Source organism: Borostomias antarcticus, assembly GCF_949987555.1.
Source record: "Borostomias antarcticus genome assembly, chromosome: 16".
Classification (NCBI taxonomy): Eukaryota; Metazoa; Chordata; class Actinopteri; order Stomiiformes; family Stomiidae; genus Borostomias; species Borostomias antarcticus.
In genome coordinates, this window is record NC_140249.1 from 20,853,861 (window position 1) to 20,873,359 (window position 19,499).

The 19,499-nt window shown below is 44.0% G+C and overlaps 3 protein-coding genes across 4 annotated transcripts; 2 read left to right on the forward strand and 1 right to left on the reverse strand.

Annotated features, from left to right (window-relative positions):
* The first annotated feature begins 1,119 nt into the window (after positions 1–1,119).
* On the forward strand, positions 1,120–11,899 carry nucb2b (nucleobindin 2b). The gene is made up of 13 exons (XM_084450731.1): positions 1,120–1,205; positions 1,964–2,098; positions 2,380–2,487; positions 2,595–2,727; positions 3,316–3,419; positions 4,429–4,614; positions 4,749–4,839; positions 4,982–5,040; positions 5,163–5,255; positions 5,968–6,057; positions 8,011–8,181; positions 9,800–9,860; positions 9,964–11,899. The coding sequence occupies exons 2-13, from the start codon at positions 1,964–1,966 to the stop codon at positions 10,071–10,073; spliced, it is 1,341 nt and encodes a 446-aa protein (XP_084306857.1). The 5' UTR covers positions 1,120–1,205; the 3' UTR covers positions 10,074–11,899.
* Positions 11,388–15,248, reverse strand: LOC311319240 (uncharacterized protein). 2 transcript variants are annotated; one of them, XM_084450733.1, is made up of 7 exons: positions 15,131–15,248; positions 14,745–14,869; positions 14,588–14,654; positions 14,250–14,406; positions 13,365–13,510; positions 12,974–13,084; positions 11,388–12,880 (listed from the first exon to the last, which is right to left on the reverse strand). In XM_084450733.1, the coding sequence occupies exons 2-7, from the start codon at positions 14,855–14,857 to the stop codon at positions 12,701–12,703; spliced, it is 774 nt and encodes a 257-aa protein (XP_084306859.1). In that variant the 5' UTR covers positions 14,858–14,869; positions 15,131–15,248; the 3' UTR covers positions 11,388–12,700. The 2 variants fall into 2 exon arrangements, with proteins under 2 accessions (XP_084306859.1, XP_084306858.1); XM_084450732.1 differs by having other exon boundaries at positions 15,009–15,232.
* Positions 15,249–15,364: 116 nt separating this feature from the next.
* LOC311319276 (patatin-like phospholipase domain-containing protein 2) lies at positions 15,365–19,113 on the forward strand. Its single transcript, XM_084450775.1, has 9 exons — positions 15,365–15,651; positions 15,801–16,033; positions 16,351–16,416; positions 16,593–16,802; positions 17,102–17,162; positions 17,317–17,532; positions 18,021–18,159; positions 18,468–18,575; positions 18,696–19,113. Exons 1-9 carry the CDS (start codon positions 15,465–15,467, stop codon positions 19,057–19,059), a joined length of 1,584 nt encoding a protein of 527 aa, XP_084306901.1. The 5' UTR covers positions 15,365–15,464; the 3' UTR covers positions 19,060–19,113.
* The last annotated feature ends 386 nt before the right edge of the window (positions 19,114–19,499 follow it).

A 19,499-nucleotide genomic window follows, 5' to 3' on the forward strand; every position in this document is an offset into this window, starting at 1 on the left:
CCTGTCTGTCAGTCTACCCCCCTGTCTGTCAGTATACCCCCCTGTCTGTCAGTCTACCCCCCTGTCTCTCAGTCTACCCCCCTGTCTGTCAGTCTACCCCCCTGTCTGTCAGTATACCCCCCTGTCTCTCAGTCTACCCCCCTGTCTGTCAGTCTACCCCCCCCCCCCCTGTCTGTCAGTCTACCCCCTTGTCTCTCAGTCTACCCCCCTGTCTGTCAGTCACCCCTCTGTCTACCAGTCTGTGGCTGGATGGTATAATTATGCCCTTGGTAAATGTGTGACACAAGGACCTCAATACAGGGTAGATGGGGCTGTCATACCTCACTGGAAAATCCAGCGAGAACCAGTTACAAACCTTTGCTGGTCATGCTGGATTTACCAGGTGGGCCAGCCCATCTGTCTTGGAAACTGTCTCATTGCCACGTTGCTGCGGCTTTAATTATGATTATGGTTATGATTAGGATTATTATTATAACTATTATTAATATTATTATTATTGCCATTATTATGATTATGATTGGGATTATGATTGTTGTTATTATTATTATTATTCAGACAAAAACCTTGAAGCAGGGGTTTATCTTAGAGAATTAAATGTGGAGCCACCAAGGATCAGAGGGCACTCAGAGTGCAATTATCAACACACACACATACACACGCACGCACACGCACGCACGCACACACACACACACACACACACACACACACACACACACACACACACACACACACACACACACACACACACACAGAGTTTACTTTGAATGTGACAGGTAAGCTACAAATCAGGATATCCAGTCTAAACATAATTTTCACTTGGATGATGTTTTCATCTATAAAAATAGTTTAAACCCAATACATCCATGGTTTAAACCCACCCTATTGGTTCGTGTAAACCCAAACGCCACGTACAGTTCGCCTCTAAGCACCTTAACCAAGAACATAGAAGGAGACGCTTGATTGGCATATAATCTGCCCTATCGGCTGCCAACGCGACTGTTTCTAAAACGTAAATGTAGAAATTTTTAGCCAATCCGGATAGGCAGAGGCGGGACGTTGCCACGGTAACCAGGCCGTTAGGTTGAGCGCAGAGGCAGACGCTGGTCGGTTCATTGACAGCTGTAAACAGGCACCAGACTTGTTGGACACGGTGGTGAGCGGATCTTTTTTTTCCAGCCCTGAGGGGAGAACTAACGTTAACAACTGTAAGTTTGATTCTATGTGTGATAACACTAGCATGTTTCTCATATGTATTTGATCATTATCAACTAACATTGGCAGCTTTACACATTGGCATGTTTACCTTATCGCGATGGGGAAAAGTAACGTTACTCACAATTCGGAGGCATTTGTAGTCAGAATTACCCTCAAATGAATGACCCTTAATGTTACGGCCACCACACCGTAAACATGATCAATATTCAACGCATTATATAACGTCAGTCTACTTGTTATTCACTGTTGAATGCACAGTGGTACGTTTGTGCATTTTTCTCTCTGTTAATTGCAAACAGGTGCTATTCTTGAGGGACAGGTTCACAATATTTCTTTCAAGCGCCAAATCCTGATGGTAGATCCCCAAGCACGTGTGCAGAACAGCCGTCAGTGTGATTCCTTACTTAGGTTTCAGATTAACTAGTTGAGCTTCTCAACATATTTTCTTGGTCAAGGGTGTGTGAGCCAGACTGCCCTCAGAGCTTAACTCTGCCTGCTCTGTGGGAGGATGCTGGGTACTGTCAGTAGCTGATAGCCTAAATGAACACAGGCTGCAGCAGAAATTATACATCTCGCTATAAGCTATGTCTCATGATAAGTGTTGGAGGACCCCACTTTTTGACTGTTACCATAAGTGTTTTACAGTGCTGACGTGCACTTAGTATCAACCAAATATAGCCTGTTTTTCCTCCCTTGACGTCACTGTTGATTCAGCCATTAACTGTCATCATCACGTCTGTGTACACAGATGTGGGGTAAGGCCTTCTGCCACCAGGCCCTAGTTGTCCTGAGCCTGTGGCTGTCGGTCCAAGCAGTGCCCATCTCTGTGGACAAGACTAAAGTCGCCCCCCCGGAGGAGAAACTGGAGCCCCCACAGAGTGCAGTGAGTCAGGGAGATGAATGTGATGCAATAGATATGATATTCAAGTGTGACATGGTGTTAGGTAGCTCATTTCTATTGTATATTAAAACATTTCTGTAATTAACTGTTTGTAAGATGTGAAAATTAATTGAGATAGTCCATTCAGTTGGTTTATTAAGGTGGAATAAGGAAAGAAGGAAGACTTACTCCTCTTCATCCATGGGACTTAAGTCTTCAAAGAAGGAAGAACATGGCTATAACTGAACACAATGTAATGTTGACTTGACTTGTTTTGGCTTCAGGACACCGGACTACACTATGACCGTTACCTCAGGGAAGTCATTGACTTCCTGGAGAAAGACCAGCATTTCCGAGAGAAGCTCCACAACACGGACATGGAGGACATCAAGGTAGGCCGCTCCAACCAGCAAAGTCACAGCTTAATGCCCTAATACTGTTATTATTGGCAAATTATTTGAAAGCCCTTCATCAATGTGTTTGTTTGTGTTTTGTGCAGCAAGGCAAGCTTGCCAAAGAGCTGGACTTTGTGAGCCACCATGTGAGGACCAAACTGGACGAGCTGAAGAGACACGAGGTGAACAGACTCCGAATGCTGATCAAGGCCAAACAAGACGTGGAGGGAGGAAACGGTACGCTGGGTCTAACCGTTGTTCAAATATGTAATGTCCTCTTTTTGAACTGTCAAACATCTGCTTTTATCAGCGGGAACAACATTTTTGCGCAAGAGCCTAGCTGTCAAAAGGAAGAGAGAATTCTAGTGTACAGTAGAACTCAACAGACCGCATGCAATGGGCCAACTTCTTTATTTGGACAGAGGAAGTGTCTTGAGGCTAGTATGTCTCTAGTCTGTAAATTGGAAAACGTGTATGGGCAGGGATAGTGTTTGCTGACACATTTAAGTAGAGGAGGAGGGGATCCTATGTTTGTGCTAACAAAGCCCTAAAGCGCTTTTGAGTGCCACTAAGGTGGAAAAGCGCTATATAAGTGCAGTCCATTTACCATTTACCATTCAACTGATCAGTAAAACCTGGCTGTGCCAAAGTGAATTCTGCAGTCAAAAGTTGGCCATAGCTCAGCTGTCTGTGAATGTGTATTGTTTCTCTGATTTGCTCTACCAAAGACAAGCAGGCAGCGTATGAACAAACAGTGTCGATGTTTTACTTCTTATGAGGAGGCCCCTCCATCTCCTTACTGTTTACCGCCTGTAATCCCACCAGACGTGAAAGTGGACCGCCAAGCCATGCTCAAGCAGTTTGAGTACCTCAACCACATGAACCCACACACCTTCGAAGTGGAGGACCTGAATCGTCTCATTAAATCGGTAGGGTTGACACAGTCAATGCCACCATTATGTACATATCCAAATTACTTTGGTTTATGGTTTCACATTGGCTTCTTGCATTGACAGCCCAGGGATGTTTCACTTCATATTTTGTTTGTTTCGTTTTTAAAAATTGCCGGAAGGTAAAATTCATCCTAACTATTGCCATAAAAGGACATGCCAGTAGTTGGTTGTCTGGGTGGCTCCTGATCCCTGTTTCCTGTGTTGTTCAGTTCAGTTTCATTTATTTGATTAAGAGGGACAATATACATTAATAAACACATGGTGTAAATGCACCCGATTTTATCCAAAAGGCTAGTTTCCGTCGACAGTCCCCCTGCCAGAAATTATTTCAGTTATTAAACGCCTGTGTTTGTTGGTATTAACAGACCCAGAGCTTTCATTTGTAGATGTGGTTACGTGGAGGCAGTGAAGCGTTGAAATATTGGTCCTTTGTTGAAGAGAGCTGGCTTACCAGAGGTAAATTCCATATCAGTTTGGACAGCGTAGAGAAAGCCTAGGACTGGCTGTAATCTAAAGTGGAAAAAGCAAGGGTTTCTCCTTTTACAGTGAAGTTCACCCTTGTAAACATAAGCCATATGTTTGCTTTTTTCTCCTGTCTGCATCTCTGTTTTCTGGTTACTGATTAGTTTGCACTGTGCATATTTCGATACGTACATGTAAGTGCACACACTGAAAAGTGTGATAGTGAAGCAGAATAAAGACCAAAAGTTCAGCATATATTAACCATACCACGTGATTATCCACTAATAATAAGTGGTCGATGTTTGCCCACTAATTTTGCATGGTCAGAGCTGACGATGAAGAGCTTGTTTACATTTTTCTTTTAATGCATCAGCTGCCTTTCGTTTGTAGAAAATGGTTGGATATTAACCCTCAGAGTTGCTTTGAGACGGACCAAACAAGCTGTCATAATATTTGATCCTGTTATCGGTTAAGTCTATGACATCTTCTCTCTTTCTCTCTCTTTAACCCCTTTCTGCCGAAGGCTACCGATGACCTGGAGAACTATGACAAGGACCGGCACGATGACTTCAAGAAGTACGAGATGCTGAAGGAGCACGAGCGGAGAGAGCGCCTGATGGTCCTGGATGAACAACACCGCAAGACGGAGCTGGAGCACTACGATGAGATGAAGAGGAAACACGCGGACCACCCTAAAGTCAACCACCCTGTAAGACCCTCACACTGGTGCTCACCCTCTAAGGTAGAATACCCTGTTATATAGGAGGTCTTATGATGCTGTGTGTGTGTGTGTGTGTGTGTGTGTGTGTGTGTGTGTGTGTGTGTGTGTGTGTGTGTGTGTAGGGCAGTCAGGACCAGTTGAAAGAGGTCTGGCAGGAGTCGGACGGTTTGGACCCAAATGACTTTGACCCCAAGACCTTCTTCAAACTACATGGTAAGGTCATAGGTCGGACATGATATTCGGCTAGCATGCAAACAGCGAGGCACTTTAATACATGAAACAACTGCTTTGAATATACAGTATAAACCTGAATTGGCAGAATCGGTTAGAATTGGTTGTACTCTCGATTTTGCAGACACGAATGGAGACGGCTACTTTGATGAGCAGGAGCTTGAAGCCTTGTTCACTAAAGAGGTATGCACGTTGAACTCTCTTATGCAACGTGTGTGCTAATTGAGGAGACTTCACGCTGAAGGTTGTGTGTGTGGTGTGCTGTGTGTGTGTGTGTGTGTGTGTGTGTGTGTGTGTGTGTGTAGCTGGAGAAGATCTACGACCCCAATCAAGAGGAGGATGACATGGTGGAGATGGAGGAGGAGAGACTGCGCATGAGAGAGCACGTTATGAACGAGGTGAGCGGACAAGAGGGAATAGGTCTCACACACTCACACACACTCTGTACTGTCATACCTTTATTGTATCTAATTATTAATGTCCTGAGCATCATATATTTGGACACAAAGCCAGACAAGCCCACATGGCCTACCCATGATTGGTTGGTTCAGTGATATTAGTATTATTTGTATCGATATAGACCACAGTAGCATTAAGTCAATGTGAGCACATGTCCTGTCCCAAAAGTAAGGACCAGGGCACTCTTTACACACTAAAAATACCTTCATGTTGAAGGTGCAATAGTCAAAATTTTGATGTGGACTAGTAATTGAAAGAAGAAGAAAAAACTCTAGCAAGGCTGGTGAGCCAATAGTATTAGGTTGATTGCTCCCGCCTCCCGACATGTCGTGTGGTACCAACATCGTAGTATCGTTGGCTCACAAGCCTTGTTGGAGGCGTGCCAAACCAGGCAGAGGTACAGTAAACGGGATGTTCTTGTGCAACACATAAAAATTTCTTACATTAATAACTTCAGACTCAAACTCTTTTTTGGGGGGGGGGGGGGGGGGGGCAGCAATACTTCTATTCTGCACCTTTCTAAAAGCTCAGTGGATGTTTTTTTTTGTTTAGTTTACATAAAGATATTGTATATATGACCTTTAACATAAAACTTTTTAAAACTCCAGAACTCAAGAGTACATGACTACATGTCCATTCTCCTGTGTTCAGGTGGACACCAACAAAGACAGGCTGGTCTCCCTCAATGAGTTCCTGGCGGCCACTAACAAGAAGGAGTTCCTGGAACCAGACAGCTGGGAGGTAAGAGACCGGTCACCACCTCACCTTCCCTACCCCTCTCTCATCATGATCATGTGACCAATGTTAATGAAATTCCAATATCATCAATGTGTTACCCCCTTTTCTGTGTTCCTATTTGATTGAATCTTCCTAGTTGATTTAATTCCTATTTGATTGATATTCTCTGTTCATTGTTTTACAACCACTGTGAAACCTCTTTCTTATCTGTTCCCATTGAAATTAGTCTGCTTAGAAACACCCTTTGCTCTGTGACATCACCTCCCTTTACCCTTTGTCCCTGAGTGCATGTGACTTCCTCTACCATGCTATATAAATTTTCCCGCAATCCTTCAGTCCAACCACTCTGTTCGTGGGAAACACATCTCCGTTCAGAGTCTGCCATAATTAATCAATTTTGCCATAATGCCACAATGGCACTATTCTGGCCTCCCGACCAAGCTTATTCGCTTTTACTCATTCTCAAGAGACGAGCCATTGAATTTACAGGGAATGAATCCCCAGACTCTAGAATAACCTGGTCTCTCTCTCTCTCCTCCTCAGACTCTAGATAACCCAGTCTCTCTCTCTCTCTCCCTCTCTCTCTCCCTCTCTCCTCCTCAGACTCTAGATAACCCAGTCTCTCTCTCTCTCTCTCTCCTCCTCAGACTCTAGATAATAACCCGGTCTCTCTCTCTCTCTCTCTCTCCTCCTCAGACTCTAGATAATAACCCAGTCTCTCTCTCTCTCTCTCTCTCCTCCTCAGACTCTAGATAACCCAGTCTCTCTCTCTCTCTCTCTCTCTCCTCCTCAGACTCTAGATAACCCAGTCTCTCTCTCTCTCTCTCTCCTCCTCAGACTCTAGATAACCCAGTCTATCTCTCTCTCTCTCTCTCTCTCTCTCTCCTCCTCAGACTCTAGATAATAACCTTGTCTCTCTCTCTCTCTCTCCTCCTCAGACTCTAGATAATAACCCAGTCTCTCTCTCTCTCTCTCCTCCTCAGACTCTAGATAATAACCCAGTCTCTCTCTCTCTCTCTCTCTCTCCTCCTCAGACTCTAGATAACCCAGTCTCTCTCTCTCTCTCTCTCCTCCTCAGACTCTAGATAACCCAGTCTCTCTCTCTCTCTCTCTCTCCTCCTCAGACTCTAGATAACCCAGTCTCTCTCTCTCTCTCTCTCTCTCTCTCTCTCTCTCTCTCTCCTCCTCAGACTCTAGATAATAACCTTGTCTCTCTCTCTCTCTCTCTCTCTCTCCTCCTCAGACTCTAGATAATAACCCGGTCTCTCTCTCTCTCTCCTCCTCAGACTCTAGATAATAACCCGGTGTCTCTCTCTCTCTCTCTCTCTCTCTCTCTCCTCCTCAGACTCTAGATAATAACCCGGTCTCTCTCTCTCTCTCTCTCCTCCTCAGACTCTAGATAACCCAGTCTCTCTCTCTCTCTCTCTCTCTCTCTCTCTCTCTCCTCCTCAGACTCTAGATAATAACCTTGTCTCTCTCTCTCTCTCTCCTCCTCAGACTCTAGATAATAACCCGGTCTCTCTCTCTCTCTCCTCCTCAGACTCTAGATAATAACCCGGTGTCTCTCTCTCTCTCTCTCTCTCTCTCTCTCTCTCTCTCCTCCTCAGACTCTAGATAATAACCCGGTCTCTCTCTCTCTCTCCTCCTCAGACTCTAGATAATAACCCGGTCTCTCTCTCTCTCTCTCTCAGACTCTAGATAATAACCCTGTGTCTCTCTCTCTCCTCTCAGACTCTAGATAATAACCCAGTCTCTCTCTCTCTCTCAGACTCTAGATAATAACCCTGTGTCTCTCTCTCTCCTCTCAGACTCTAGATAATAACCCTGTGTCTCTCTCTCTCTCAGACTCTAGATAATAACCCGGTGTCTCTCTCCTCAGTCTCTAGATAATAACCCGGTGTCTCTCTCTCTCTGACTCTAGATAATAACCCGGTCTCTCTCTCTCTCTCCTCTCAGACTCTAGATAATAACCCTGTGTATACTGATGAGGATATGAGGGAGTTTGAGGAGCACCTGGCCCGTGAAGAGAACGCCCTGAAGCAGAAGAACGACGACCTGCAGAAACAGAAGGAGGACTTGGAGAGGCAGCAGGAGCAGCTCAACGCCCAGAAGGTGGAGCTGAAGCAGGTATCACTCACATACACACACACACGCACACACACGCACACACACACACACACACACTGTGCAGGCCCTATATGCAATGAAAATTGATACATCACAAATTGAGGAATACAAACAAATGTACAGATTTAGGCCACCCAAGAAAATGGTTTGAATATTTTTCTGGGCAGTAAGTTTATTTGCTTGTAAAACACTATAAAAACACTATATAACATTAGAATAAATACAAATAAACATGAATACAATAAAAAGTAAGAATAATTTAATAAGTTTTCCTAAAAGTGAATGATATCTTGTGTGCAAAAAACTGGGCAAACTTGTTGAAGATGGAAAACGCAGTGGAAGACCCAAAAAGCTGTCTTCATCTGATGAGATCATTTCTAGCTGATTCCATGCCGTCTCTCATTCGGGCGTCCACGTATTGTTAATGCGAGTGCAATACAGTCTAACTGGTTAGCATTCAAAGAAAACTCACTTATAAACACTCCAAACAAGTTTGAGTTTACAGTTTGACAGCTGTCCTGACTCCCGCGGTCTCCCCTCAGCCTAGACATATGGGGTCAAAAAAAAGGAGGAACGAATCGTCTAATCGGCGAATCTGATTTGACCCACAAAATTCAGTCGGGTGCAGCCCTAGATTGCAGTACACGAAAAACCGTAAAGCATGGAGCGACAACCAGTGGCAGAAGGTTATGGAGTGATGAGTGATGATGTCAGAAGAAGAGTTGGCGAGAAGGAGAAGTAGATCGATGCTTATCTGCAGCCTTCTGTGAAGCACCGCGGCGGCTCTGTCGAGGTCTGGGGGTGCAAGAGCGTAGGTCTGGTCTAAATCACGGTGCCCATGGAGCCACCATGGTTCTTCTGCACATTTAAAAAAAAAAAACATATTTTGGCTCCTGAGCCCAAGTCTAAATGAATGGAGATGAATGGGTATCTGTGTTCGGTCGGACTGTGGCGTGACCGTTTTAATGGTTCATATCGATGCACCGGTCGGGGTGGGTGAATGAGCCCGCTTAAAATGCATCAAGAGAGTCCCCAGAGTACGCAGTTCAAACCGTGAGTCGATAGGACACTCCTATAAACTAGGGCGGGGTTAAAAAAAATCGATTCATCGATTCTGAATCAAATGATTCTGAATCGATTCATGAATCCCAAAATCGATATTTTATTTAATGTATGAATGAATAGTTCATTCATTCATTCAATGATTAATTCATTCATTTTTGGTAATCAGTATCGATACCCAGTCCTAGTATTGATGTGTTGCATAACTTGGCAGTCATATAATTAAGGTTACAGTTAAAAAAAAATAAATAACAGGTTTTAGGAACACTAACCGAATCGATATTGAATCGAATCGTGGTAATCGATTCTGAACCTTGTGAATCGGAATCAAATCGATTCTTGAAATTCGAATCGATACCCAGCCCTACTATAAACACTTAGTGACTAGAAATATAGCTTTGTGACTAGATAAATAGCTTTAAAAATAAATAAATCGGTGGCCGGAGACTTTTGCACAGTATTGTATTACAAACCTACCACAGTGGGAGAATGCTTTGCAGTTTTGTCTTTATGTCCATGAATTGTGATGGTAGATGACAAGTCCTTCTCCTTTCAGGCAGTAGAACACATGGACAGGTTAAAATCTCAGAAACCAGAAGTCCCAGCTGAGGTCCAAGGTCGGTAGAAAATTATAACCATGAATGTATTTAATTACTGACTACTGTGTCTATGAGGCGTATCTAATCTTTCTAAGGTGATTAACTCCCATCTGTGTTGTAGTTGCAGATGCAGTAGTAGCACCCCCTGGAGGTGAAGGACTGCCAGTGTTACCAGGAGACAGCCAACCTCTACCCCCCAGTCACCAGCAAGACTTACCAGCACACTCTTAGCACACTCTAAAACTGGGTGTGTTTGTCTGATTGTGTATGAATGAGAGAGTGTGTGTGTGTGTGTGTGTGTGTGGTATAAGTGAATTTTGCAACAAGTCTGCAAAAATGTTATTCCCCATTTCTGTGTTGAAAAGATTGTCACACTCAAATGTGCACTAAAAGGTCCATTGATATTCATTGCCCAGCCAGTCAGTCTGAAAACAACTCTTTATTTTTGACCCACCTCTAGTCACAACCTGCCATAGCTGGCTGGAGAAGTCACATAATTGAGACTTGAAAGAATTGCTGAACCAGGTATTCTGTGGACAGTCTACTTGGGAAAACTCTTTTTTTGTTTTTACAACCTGGGCACTATTCTGAATGGGAAGTGGTTTGGGAGTCACAATGTTGACTCTGGATAAACACTCAGTGGCCACTTCGATCGATCGATAAAGGATCATACCGGTCTAAATATGATTTGATCTCCTGAAACTAGTCACCCCATGTATCCCTCATATCACCGCAATCCATTTTCAGAAGTAAAGCTCACGTTTAAATATATTTTTTACTTTTACTTACATTTCAAAAGTTGAAAGTGATGGCTTCAAAGCCTATTTTTCAATTGTTACCTCGCTGCGCTGACAAACTCGCCCTGGTTAGATTCAAATAATTTTCAGTCATAGAGACGGCCCTAGTTCGGGACTCCAAATGTAAATGGACCGCATTTATATAGCACTTTTATCCAAAGCGCTTTACAATGGCCTCTCATTCACCCATTCACACACACCAATGGCGGCAGCTGCCATGTAAGGTGCTAACCTGCTCATTGGGGGGAATTTGGAGTTCAGTATCTCGCCGAAGGACACTTCAACATGTGGACAGGAGAGCCGGGCCGGTGCCTGGCACCAACAATCATACGACCACGGTCAAAGTTGCTTAGATCACGTGCCTTGCCCATTCTAATGTTTGGTCGAACAACAACTAAACCTCTCTACCATGTCTATGTGCTTTATTGAGTTGCAGTCACAGGATTCACTGTTTGGAGGAGCAGGCTATTTGTGTCAACGAGCAGGTGTACATAATAAAGTGGCAACTGAGTGTATGTACTGTAGTGAATGTTTTTGATGTATAGATTTTACTTCAGTAACTTTGTTTCTTAGAAGTGAAAATAATGTTCTGGTTTCACATTTGTAATTTGATTTGGCAGTGTTGTACGGAGGGGAAGGACAAATGAATGTCAACATACCTGTACAAGGTTTCAATCTATGCTGCTTGATAATATGGGTACCTACAGTAGCTCTGGTAAATACCATATACAGAGTTTTGTGTTGGCAATGAAGCTAGTTTTTCATCACTGTGTTTCCCTGTATTAGTCAAGATAAAAGTTTACCCACCATGATTTGCCATACTTGAAAAATATTAGTTAAATGGGCCATACATTTCAAAGTAAAATGAGGCATTATTCATAATCTATTGTTACCTCCTTGGGAGAAGTGATATGGGATTGGGAACTTTGCCTCCTTAGGACTTCTCCCCAGGAGGCAGGTAAGAATAGATTAAGAATAATGCCTCACTTCTCCTAAGGAAGTAAAGTTCCCAAACCCATATCACTTCTCCCCATGAGGCAAATTATAATAGACTATGAACAATGCCTCATTTTACTGTGGATTGGGATTATAATTGTTTTAAGAGCATTTTGAAGGTATATTTTCATTTCCTGTTATTTCCAGTGTAAGTGGTGGTTGTGCTGCAGTTGTGTGTGTGTTTTTGTGATGATTCAAGTACAGGACCAAAACCAATTGACATTGAAGGTACAAGATATATTATAAAACTCCTTGGTAAGCATATTAATCATCTGTGACTCCCTATTCTTTTTTCCTTTATATCAATCTGACAAGGGGAAATCCCACTAAACATTGTTAATTAATAGGAAAGGATGAAAAGAGGAAGCTACCTCAATTTATTCTAACACATTTTTGGTCATATTTGACCATTTTTTACAGTTATTCAAAGGGGCATGCTCACAACAGTATATTAATCTGTCCAAATCCCAGCTCCTCACCTATGGAATCCATATTGCTGTGTTTGAGGACATTAAAGGGGTAGTGTGCTATTTTGGACATTTCACCCTATTTGTGTTCTGTCTACCATTCCTGAAACACAGAGACCATAATTTCACTGATCGTTCCAGTATTGAGCTACCTGCAGTTTTTATTTAGCCTCTCACTGGGCTACAATGGAAGTCAATGGGGCATATGTAAATGCATTGAATACAATTACGATTAAGTGGCTTTCCGAGATGGGAAGCATATATTGTAATCTTACTGGTCTCAATATGTTCTCCTGTGAAATGTATCGCAATCCGAATGTTGGCATGGTTTGGACATAAGCATTCATCTGCCGCTTGTTTTCACTGCTCCCACAGAGGACTATGTGCAAGTCATGCCAAATGTCAAAAATAGCACAAGAACCCTTTAAGTGATTCCACCTGCACTAGATTTGTCTTTTACTCATAAGGGTATAAATAAAATGGATATTCTGACAGGTACAGTAGTTTGAGCTTTTAATTTTTTTCAGTTTGCAAATAATCTAAAAACAGTATTTTTGCTACACATACATTTGCTCAAAGCACTGGACTTTGAAAATGTTCACTTTCTTCCATAAGAGTCGTTGAAGCGTTCAACGAGGTAAGCCCCTGACTTGACCGGAGGGTACTTATTTGACCCATCACAACAGGTGACAAGCGTCTCATCATCTGGCTGCACGAAGAAAACCAGAGACTGCCGTGTACTGGAGTCTCCAGCGGGGGGCAGCAAAACCCTGTGGACCTGGAAGTCAATAATGACGGAGTCAAAGTTTACAATTGATATCACTTCAGCTACGTTTCTCATCAGCTGTGTTGCCAGGTTTTGGGAACTCACAGCAGAGATGAAAGTATCACTGGTCCACCGCTGCATGAGGTCGGCGATGTTGATGAGGACGGTGCCAGGTATGCTGGGAGCAGAAATAAACTCCCCTGACCGACTCAGCACCTACAGTATGGAAGGTGAGGAACACTGATTCGCTTCCTTCCTTCCAGCACAGCTTCTCCTTGAGTGATAGTCATCCCTAATCAGGCGTGTACACTTGTGACTGGCGTGTGTTAAAATCGATGCACGAACTCTGGACACAAAACATTTCACTGCTCAAAACCATCAAATCCACACTGCCGGGAGTTGCCTTTTTTTTTTTTACTTTAAAAACACCATAGTAGAAAGTATAGCAAACTTGTTTAAGTGGTGTGTCCGGGGCCATGGGGCCTCGCTCTGCTACCTGCAGGCCTCCCTCCTGGCTCTGGAAGACCAGGGTGATGCTGCCGTAGTCCGAGTGCTCTCCACAGCGCAGCTGCCCGTCCTTCACACTCTCGCTGCTCACGGGGGGGTAGTACAGGGACCGCAGGGTGCTACCGTTCTCATCACCTGGTGGGGGGGGGGGGGGGGGCATGAGTGCATTTGCCATGCCATTACATAGGCTACAAGTTATCCTTTGGATTATTAGGCTATTATAAGAGCACAATAAATATGATTATGATCAAATTAAATTATGTAACATCATTGCAAGCAATTTAATTTATTTAAATCATTGAGATAGATGTAGGCTAATGGGAGGCTTCATGTCCAGGGCAGGTCCAGGGTAGCCTGACGCAAACTCCAGGAGTGGAAGCGGCCTACTGAGAAGTAGGCCTACATACATACTAAATTAATACTTCCTAATAAAATACCATAACTTATACCAAATATAAACTGAATTACTAGTTAGTAGGCTACTAACAAACAAAAAAACAGCCTAATTTGGAAATATGGGCCTGGGAAAAAAAGTGCACAAAATCTACCATACTGTAGGCTATGATATCCAAGTAAATTACGTAAATTGGTTGTCTTTTTACCCACCAATTGTATGCCCAATAATCCACCGGCATTTCCACCTGGCTTTTGTTTACAATTTCTGGACAGTTTGAGCATTGGCCTTTTTGAAAGCAAATCAGACCAATTGGAAAAAAAATGAAACGATGTATAGCCTAGGCCTAATCCTTGCATTCATTTGAATCCGAAAACGGACAGCAATTACACTCACGCCTGTAGTAAATGCATGTAACTTTTCAGAAGGTTATGGACCGAGAGTATGATCTGCATTTGGTCTGGCGTGTTCAGCGCTTACTCTCTAAGTGGCTGTGTGCACCCAGGAACAGGTCAGCCTCCAGGCCCAGACTGTGAGCCATCACCCTGAGGACCCGGAGGGAGAGCTCTTTACAGCGCAGGAAGAACGACGTCTGGATCTCCCTGAATCCGATTAAGGCATCACCAGACGGCCATTTCTTCAGAGCAGGCAGAGAGGGTCGCAAGATGACACACTGGGATTAGGCTACACCAGACTTCGATTGCAGTTTAGTTTAGATAGCCAAGTCACTTAGAATTGAAATTGATATTAAATAGAAAGGTAGGCCTATAGGCTACGATACACATTGGATTAATTTGAAATGGTAGATCGGGCTTTACTATGTCTGGACACAGAGATGCAGTGTTGAAGGCTTCCTTTAAGTCTCCTGGTCGACGGGGATTTAACCTTTAAACACAACCAGTGTGAAGAGTGATTATAGTGCAGATCTTTAGACCTGTGACAGTCTGATATTCAAAAACGTAGTTTCTAGCCTACCTTTCAGTCTCTAAAGATACCCATCCATGGTTGAGGCTTTTTGCAAAGTTGTTTCTGCTGAAGGGAAGCTTAAATTCTTCTGGCTGAAGGAAAAATGTCTTTGATATGCGCATAACCCCATCCACCTATAAAACAGATACACAAATCTATATGGTGTTGTCAAGTGTGCACTTGAAGAGCAAATATACAACTAAACAAATATGCAGCTAAATAACATTGCTTGGAGGATGATCAAATCAAGTCCATGAACGGTTAGGACTGTACCTCTTTTTGAGTTATTCCAGAGTTTTTCAGATAAACAAACCCCACCTCGGTGAAGGCGGTTTTTAACTCCTGGCTCAAAATATCGAACTTTTCGTCAGAAAACCCATCCGATGTGTACGCACCAAAATCAACAATTGGTATCTTCATGTTGAAATAGCTTATGAAATCCCATAAAATGTAATTTATGTAGGCTAGCCGTACGCAACACCTAGAACCTATGCCAACTAGGCTAGGCTACTTTTGTTTTCGAACCATGTGACAGTTTGAGCCAATAGAAAAAGGCCCCTTGATAGACCCAGTTGAGCAATCCTCTTTCCACATCCTCTTTCCACCTTTGGATGTTGTTAAAAAAAATTAATTGACACTCAACTGGCTGAGTTGAGCGATACGGTGGGGATCTTGAGGGGCGCGTTTACCTGTGTCTGTCTGTTTGGAATAACTGAACTATTTGCAAACATGTTTGACTTGAAAGGAGAATGGAATATTTCTTTAGCGGGTTGTGGGTTCATGGGCATTTACTATATTGGAGCTTCAAGTTGCTTCCTTGAGCAAGTCCCCCACCTGGTTCAAGGTGCTTCCAAAATCTATGGAGCTTCGGCAGGTGCGCTGATAGCTGCTATTCTAAGCGTCGGAATTCCCATAGGTGAGTGTGGTATTTATAGGTCATCCTGTGAATAATCTTAAGGAAAGCGCGATAAAGATAAAGTCATTGAATGTGAGCATCAGTAGGTAGGCTTGCCTTTAAATTGACAATTCGCTCCGATATCACACATGTCTACTTCCCCTATACAGAGGATGGCTGTGAGAATGTGATGTCAATGGCCAAGGAGGCCAGAAAGCGTAAACTCGGCCCTCTGCACCCATCCTTCAACCTTCTGAAACTAGTGCGCGACTCCATGGTCCGCCAGCTCCCGGATGATGCTCACATCAGAGCCACGGGAAAACTCTGCGTCTCCCTCACAAGAGTGTCCGATGGGAAGAATGTGCTGGTGTCCGAGTTTGACACGAAAGATGAACTTATTCAGGTAAAGGTGTCGTTTGAATAGCCTATACTCTAAAACAAATCCCCTTTCCTTCCTCCCTCCCTTCCCTCTCTCACCTATTTGAGGTAATCTGATGAAACATGACTGGATCTTGTAGGCCTACTCTCTTAAAATATGACCAATACAGTCATATCAGATTGGTCATTTCTCAATGGAAGTGAGGAGAATGCAAGTGAACAGTGTTCAAATGTACTTCTACCAGACCCCCACTTTGATAGTCAGTGGGCTGATGTAGCCTCGGTATTTCACACTGACCTCAATGCAGATGCATGATTTCCTATTATCTTCTCCTTTTCTAGGCCCTTCTATGTAGCTGCTTCATCCCTTTCTACTGTGGGGTGATTCCACCCACTTACCGTGGAGTGGTGAGTAAATCTCTACTTAAATTAGAGATTTCGACTTCATTTCTTCATAGTTTTGCTTCCTCTTGTCTTTCAATTCACCCAATAACCCTTATATGTTCATCTTAACCAACCCAGTATGGATATTATTCCATTTCCTTGATCAGTTCAGTCTGTCCTCCTCACACCTGTCTGTCTAGCGATACGTGGACGGCGCCATCAGCAACAACCTGCCTCACTGCAACGCCAGGAGCACCATCACCCTCTCCCCATTCTCAGGCGAGAGCGACGTCTGTCCCAAAGAGAGCACCCCCAACTTCCACGAGGTGCGCTTCAACAACGTCAGCATCCAGGTCAACGCCGACAACATGTACCGGGTGACCGCCGCGTTCTTCCCCCCGGAGCCCGAGGTGAGACCCGCCGGGCGGCGGTTGAGTCGAGTCACGGTTCGGCCGCCGTTCGGATTCTTCCAAATGCGACCGTCCTCTATCCCATCCTCTGAATAATCACTGATACGACAAGTCAGTTGTATTGATAGCAGCTCTGTGGAGAAGTACACATTTCTATCACTCCAGAGATTAACTCAGGGAAGGGCAGGGAGGAAGCTTGCATTTCAAACAGGGCTGTGGTTTTATATGATGAGCAGGTTTGGGGTCGCTTCTGTCTTGGGAGTGGATTTGTTCACATACGCCATTTCTGATTTTGACAGATCATGGCAGAGATCTGCCACAATGGATACATGGACACTCTTCGCTTCCTACAAGAGAACAGTGAGCCCCCTTCTATCCTAGACGTAACTGTTCTCGAAAATACATTTCATGTAGATCCATCTGTCCATTGAAAAACTGTTATTTCATCTATTAGATCTGTTTCTAGATCTGTATATGATATTAGAGTGTTGATGACCAGTTGTGCATGTTGCAGACCTCTTCAGGACTGAGTGCCCCTCGGCTGGTCTGCTGGCCCAGGTGGACTCTCCTAAACCTCCTAAACCTCCTTGTTGTGAGAGGGAGGATGAGCCACCAGCGGATGAGGAGTCTACTAAGAGCTTCCTTCTGAAGAGACTCATCCGCCCACACAAGAATCACTGGTGGCTGGAAGAACAGAGCATCGAAAACCTACCGGTGCTGATTAAGAACGGTAAGAAATATGCTTGCGGGTCGAGTCTTTCTAGTAATGTAGCTGCAAACCCCCCCAGCAATCAAAGTTCACCAGCCAAGCGAAATCAAACTCCCCTGAAGTATGTGTCGGGGAAATTATTTTGTCTAAACAATTTCAATCCAGGTGTGATTCTCCTCCGCCATTGCAGTCCAGTGTTGTCCTTAGCTGTGTTCGGAATCGCTCCCTCGTTCCCTCACTCCCTATTCCCTATATAGGGTTCACCATGTAGTGAACTACCTAGGGAACGGAGAAAATGTAGGGTACATGCACTGTTCCCTGCTAATCAAGGTGAATGGTGGGTAATAAATAGTGGACTATATAGGGAACGAAAATTCCGTGGAGAATTCGGACACTACAAACAAAATGGCTGACGGCCTATATAGTGCACTATATAGTGAATAGGGAGCGCTTCCGAACACAGCTCTTGTGTGAGAGTGAGGTTCACGGACGCGGTGCCTGTGTGTCAGTGTTGTGCCAGGCGTGCAAGGAGAGGCACGCGGACGGCCTGCTCGCCCAGGTGACCGGCCTGCTCCCGGTCCGACTGGCCTCCTACATGCTGATGCCGTGCACCCTCCCCGTGGAGTCGGCCTACTTCATGACCCAGAGGTACGAGAACCGAACCGCTCTGCTTCGTAAGCCGAGGACGCCGGTACTGCCGAGGTTACAGTAATAATACAGCATTGTTTACTCCACGAGGACGCGAATCACGCTGATGTTAATTAGGCGGTATTTAATAAATCCACGTAAGAGCTACTTACATTTTGGAGTGTGTAAACATTTCGCCATTGACTCACAGGGATAACACGGTACACATTCGCAATTGAATAGTGAATTTATCCTGATGTTGAGCTTTGGAACTATGTGTAGTTTATATGGATGTTGTTGATAATGCAACACTATATGTTGCCCTTTAGACTGGTGAACTGGATCCCAGATGCACGGTCTGATATGCGCTGGCTCTATGGGATGGTTGGTGATATCTACAGACAGGCATGGAAGGGAGTGCCCGAGGAAACAGACAGGTGTGTCGGTCACAAAATGTCCTTACAGTGCATCTTACTCACCGATACCTTAGTTCCTGTATTTTTCCTTGATCACTTAGTAGGCAAACTCAGTGCTGTGTGTGTGTGTGTGCGTTGCAGTGAGCCCACCCTGCGGAGGTGCCATAGCCTGCCGTCAGGCCTGGAGTCATGGGCTCCGACAGGAGGAGAAGACCAGGCCGAACCTTTGACCCTGCCGGACACAACCTCCGAAAACTTCTACTGGGACACTCACATCACTCACATCACACCGTCACAGCTTCCCCTTACCCCACCCCCGACACCCACCTCACCCCCCAAGTCCTCCAATGAGGGTGCTTTCCCGTCACCTCCCAAAGCTGCAGGTGGGGGCTGGGTGTCAGGACTCAGAGCTGGGTGGTGGACGACGCGTAGGAGTGTCTCAACTGAGCCTCCAGCAAGCCCCAGTCGCCAAGAACCCACAAGTCAGCGCCATCCTTCATTGTAACCTTTCAATGCAGTGGAGTATGTTGGAAAAGACAAGTAAATAATAAAAGTATGTTCATAATAATGTTCGTTCCTCGAATGTTTTTATGAACTTGTACTATATTACTGGTCAAGCTCAATGTCCTAAGTTGTGACATGAGGAAAAGCTTGCATGGTTATAATCAATTCTCACTGTATATTTACAGTTCCACCTAAATACACGTGGCACCCTCACTACAAAGAGTATATAAGTATATACTTACATAGATAATGTAGTTATACGCACTTTGCTTTATTTCTTCTCAGTAGTGTAATTCATTAAGTTAACATTTTCCCTTTTTGTGAGATGTCTTTAACAATGAAAATAAGTAATTATTGACAAATTACTTTTTTATTAAAATCCACTTGTCACAAAAAAAGAAACCAGAAAATATCAAAAAATATATACTCAAAAGCAGAAAC

Coding starts and splice junctions, on each gene's coding strand:
- LOC311319276 (XM_084450775.1), top strand. CDS start 15,465: ATGTTTGACTTGAAAGGAGAATGGAATATTTCTTTAGCGGGTTGTGGG. Junction 17,533..18,020: donor ACCGGTGCTGATTAAGAACG/GTAAGAAATATG, acceptor CCTGTGTGTCAG/TGTTGTGCCAGGCGTGCAAG. Junction 18,160..18,467: donor GCCTACTTCATGACCCAGAG/GTACGAGAACCG, acceptor GTTGCCCTTTAG/ACTGGTGAACTGGATCCCAG.
- nucb2b (XM_084450731.1), top strand. CDS start 1,964: ATGTGGGGTAAGGCCTTCTGCCACCAGGCCCTAGTTGTCCTGAGCCTG. Junction 2,728..3,315: donor AGACGTGGAGGGAGGAAACG/GTACGCTGGGTC, acceptor TAATCCCACCAG/ACGTGAAAGTGGACCGCCAA. Junction 5,041..5,162: donor AAGCCTTGTTCACTAAAGAG/GTATGCACGTTG, acceptor GTGTGTGTGTAG/CTGGAGAAGATCTACGACCC.
- LOC311319240 (XM_084450732.1), bottom strand. CDS start 15,155: ATGAAGATACCAATTGTTGATTTTGGTGCGTACACATCGGATGGGTTT. Junction 13,511..14,249: donor TGCACACAGCCACTTAGAGA/GTAAGCGCTGAA, acceptor CCCCCCCACCAG/GTGATGAGAACGGTAGCACC. Junction 13,085..13,364: donor GCCAGGAGGGAGGCCTGCAG/GTAGCAGAGCGA, acceptor TCCATACTGTAG/GTGCTGAGTCGGTCAGGGGA.